This window comes from Octopus bimaculoides, chromosome 28 (assembly GCF_001194135.2).
Source record: "Octopus bimaculoides isolate UCB-OBI-ISO-001 chromosome 28, ASM119413v2, whole genome shotgun sequence".
NCBI classification, from domain to species: domain Eukaryota; kingdom Metazoa; phylum Mollusca; class Cephalopoda; order Octopoda; family Octopodidae; genus Octopus; species Octopus bimaculoides.
The window spans coordinates 146,810-151,226 of record NC_069008.1 but is presented as its reverse complement, the minus strand read 5'-3'; the positions used below and the strand labels follow the sequence as shown (position 1 = coordinate 151,226).

The 4,417-nt window shown below is 42.3% G+C and overlaps 1 protein-coding gene across 3 annotated transcripts in view; it reads left to right on the top strand.

Annotated features, from left to right (window-relative positions):
* The window catches only part of LOC106873344 (syntaxin-7), a 24,033-nt gene that overhangs the window by 6,584 nt on the left and 13,032 nt on the right, over positions 1-4,417 (top strand). For all 3 annotated transcript variants that reach the window (XM_014920671.2, XM_014920672.2, XM_014920670.2), the window contains exons 2-4: positions 2,010-2,263; positions 2,955-3,029; positions 3,613-3,682. In XM_014920671.2, the coding sequence (XP_014776157.1) occupies positions 2,191-2,263; positions 2,955-3,029; positions 3,613-3,682 (218 nt within the window). In that variant the 5' untranslated portion in view covers positions 2,010-2,190. The remainder of the gene's footprint in view (positions 1-2,009; positions 2,264-2,954; positions 3,030-3,612; positions 3,683-4,417) is intronic.

Sequence of the window (4,417 nt, the reverse complement as noted above, 5' to 3'; positions counted from 1 at the left end):
GAGGACACTCTGATATACATACACGGATTTCTCTATACTTTCATGTCTGCCTTACTCTGTGTCTATGTGTGTGTGTGTGTGTGTGTGTGTGAAATCAGAAAAATCGAGTTACAGTCATGTGATTCTCGTTGACAACATATCAGTCTGTCTGTTTGTCCCATGTGTGGAACAAAGGTCAACTGTGTGCTTATATGTTGGTGGTGGTGGCTGTACATAAAGTTGTTTGATGGCTGGAAAGAAAGTAAGACATGAGTGGAAGGTGGCGAAGGAGGTGGCCTGAGAGATACGTGAGCGAAACGGAGAGAGGATCAGAAATTTAGACAGACACACACACAGACAGGTAGGCGGATAGACACAGAGATAGGTCAATAAAGAAATGGATCATTAGATCTCATGAAATATAGATAGATCGATAGGTATATAAATACAGATAAATAAGTAGGTGTATAGGTATAAAGATACAGGTGAGTACGAGTTCATAAGCTGTCCACGATGCAATGGTCGAACTTGACGAAATGTATTTTATTTTTCGACATAGTGTCCCCCTGCAGTCCATACACTTCTTGCATTGGTGTTGCAGCACTTGGATTCCCGTGGTATAGAAGCCCTCATCCAGATCCTCATAAAAGTGCTCAACAGCAGATATGACCTCATCATTGGGATGGTCCTGCTTCCCAGCCAAGTGTTTTTTTCTTGTTGGAGAACAGAAAGTAGTCAGATAATACCAAATCAGGAGAATATGGAGGGGGATCAACCAGTTGAAAGCCACAGTTGTGCACAGCAGCCATTGCAATGTCAGACTTGTGTGCAGGAGCATTGTCCCCGTGGGGCAGGACCCTATTAGCTGTCTGATGAACATTTAATCCTCTCATCCATCACCATGTGGTGAACACATCAATGTTTTCTTGGGTGGTGGCTGTAGCAAAATGTCTGAACCTTGGGTCATCTTCAAGTCTCTCTCTATCCCTGCCCTTTTCTGCACAGTTGATAAAACTGGAGCATTATCCCCTAATGTAATAACCATGTCAGCAGGGGTGTCCTTTGATGCTAACCCCTTTTTCTGCAGATATTTGATAACACCATGGTGCCAAATTTTATCCACTTTCATGAAATGTCTCTAGTACTACTTTTCCAAGTCCTCAATTCTGGACTGAATGTGGATTTATCTGGAAAGAAAACATGCAGTGAGCATCAGTAAAGGTTGAATTTAATGCATGCCAAGTTTAATTACTGTATTATGATAACTCCTTCTCAGCCAGCCTATGAACTTTTCAGCCCACCCTCATGGAGAGGTACATAGATGCAGACAGAGACAGACGGACAAATTCTAGTCTGAATCTATTAGTGAGTAATAATAATACAGACTGGACATTGTGGACTTTGTCTGCTGACCAGTCTAATTTTGTGCATCTGCAGATTTTGGTCCAGACCACTGTAGAACCAAGCAAAGTGGACTAAGACAGAACACCTGGTATCCTTGTTGTTGTTATACCTGTAGCACAATGTTTGTTTGTTGAAGTGGAGAGAATGACGTTGGATGGTTTAACCAGGGCTGGTAAGCTGAGGGGCTGCATCAGGTTCTAGTCTGATCTGGCATGGTTTCTACCGCTGGATACCCTTCCTAATGCCATCCACTCCAAGAGTGTAACGGGTCCTTTTTATGTGCCACCGGCATGGGTAGCAGTTACCTCTGTGAGGCACAATACTTGAAAGATGCTTTTTACGTGCCACTGGCACAACACTGGCATTGACCTCATTGCTTCCCCGAGGCCCAACTCTTGGCTAGGGTTTTTTACATGTCACTGGCACAGGTGCCAGTTCTGTGACACTGACTATGATTTCACTTAACTTGATGTGTCCTCTCAGGCACACCAAATCACCAAAGGTCTATAAAATTCACTGTGTCATTCAATCACTGAACTCGGAACTTGTGGTCTGTCAGAAAATATGTGTGTGTGTATATATGCATTCATTTTATTTTCACCCCAATAATTTCTTTTTATTTTCAGATTAATCTGATTTCCTTGCCAAACATACACATCTGCTGGACATCAAGCAGACCCCTTACATCTGGTGAACACATAGACGACCCTTGTATCCAGTACACATCTGGTGAGCATCTAGCAGGTATCATTCATAGCAGAGAGGCATCCAGCAAGGTTTCTTCATCCCGCGTGGTGTTGACCAGTCATGGCATCGTACGGGCAACTTGGCAATGACCGAGGCTATTCCTCATACCAGTCGGGTGGACAAAGCTACAGCTGTAAGTATTCTTTTCTCTTATATTCTGCCCCTGATGTCCAGGGTTGAACTCTGGCCACCCTGAGGCACAGCCAGTTAACGGGTTTTAAATGAGTTTCCTTACTCTAGTATTTATACTTTGGGTTTTGTAAGCCTTATCCCATGGGTTTTGAGTAAAGAATCCTGGCTTAAGTGGTTAGGACACACACAACACACACGTGTGTGTGTATATATACACATATATATGTGATGGGCTTCCTTCAGTTTTTGTCTACCAAATCCACTCACAAGACTTTGATTGATCCCTGCCTATAGTAAAAGACACTTGTCCAAGGTGCCATGCAGAGGGACTGAACTAGGAACCATGTGGTTGGAAAGCAGACTTCTTACCACACAGTTACATAATAAATATATATATGCATATATATATTTGTATGTATATATTCGTGTGTGTGTGTATATATATATATAAAGTTGTGCAGATGACTGAAGTACCCCGTCCTCCACTATGCTTGATAATGGTTGGCAAAATCATTCGAGCATTGCTTCTCATCCTTTCAGGCTCAGGGAAATAAGTACCAGTTGCACACTGGGGTCAAAGTAACCAACCACCCCACCTCCCCGTTCCAGCATTTCTGGCCTTGTGCCTATAATAGAAAGGATTGTTGTTGTTATTATCATTATTATTATTTTTGTTTTCTTTTACTAAACAGATAGTGAAAACGAGAATGAGTTTGCCAGGCTCTCCAAATCCGTCAGCAATAACATCCAGAAGATTGTTAAAAATGGTAAGCACCACGTTTTCAATTCCCAATCATCCTTGACCACCAGCTCTTTCCCCTGCCCCACTTTACTACTGCCATCCCCCCACTGCCCCTGACTAGGATCTGACCATTTGCTGGGATGTTGTGCAGTGTATCTGAAGCTGAAATAGACTCTATGTGTATATCGTCATCTTTTACTGCCCATTTTCTATGCTGGCATGGATCGGATGCTTTGACAGGACTGTCAGACTCCATTGCCTGTTTCGGCATGGTCTCTACAGCTGGATATCCTTCCTAATGTCAGCCTCGTTACAGAATGGACTGGAGTGTTTTTATGTGGCACCAGCACCACTGAGGTTATCCACTCCCAAGGCTTTTGGTGACCCAATGCTGCTAAAGTGCAAGACACTCTCACCCAAGGTGACATGCAGAGGAACTGAACCCCAAAATTTGCCGTTACAAAGTTGCTGCCTTACCTACACCATCGCATCTCATTATTCTTCAGTTTCGCCTTCCCCTCCCACTTCATTTCCTCATTTAACTCACTCTCCACTCACACTCACTCCTCCACTCATATTCACTCCACACTCTCTCCTCCACTCCACAGTTGCTGAACTACAAAGAATGGTTCAACATATTGGAACTGCAAAAGATTCTACAGATTTACGAGACAAACTGTAAGTAATGCTGTTGTTGTTGTTGTTCTGTATTGTCTGTAGAATATCAATGTTGATTTTAACCAAACCCCATTTTCAAATTTTTAAATATTCCACCTGGAAAGGCAAATCAAGATGGAGAAGGGGCTGCCCTTTCTCTCTCTCCCCTCTTTCTCTATCCTTCTCTCTCTTTGTTTCTCTATCTCTGTCCTTCTCACCCCATACTTTTCTTGTCTCTCCTCTATGCTCCCCTCTCTTTCTCTCTCCCTTCCCCCTCGATCTCTCTCTCCAAGTGAATTTGTCAAAATTTGGGTGGCTTCTGGCAAGAACAGAGTGAATAGACTTGTTCTGAGCCTGCGCCTGTCGATTGGCTGCTGATGTTGAGGGTCATTGGGATCCTCGAGTTCATTGATTGACTAAACTGGCACCCCCACCAGGCTACCCTGGTGAGGAGGGTTGCTAGAAACCCAGCAGGATTAAAAACAAGACCTGTTGAAAACTCGGATGTATATATATATATATATGTATATGTATAAAATTTTTTTTCAGAATGAGATAAAAAAAAAAGCCAAGGCTGTGAAGATTCTAGAACATTTATAAACAGGTCTTACAGCTGTTTCCAGGATATTTATTATATCCCTTCATCGGAGACAGTGTATTATGTATGTGTGTATATATGTATTACGTGTCTATATATAGATATGTATTATGTGTGTATATATATATGTATATATGTATGTATTGTGTATATATGTA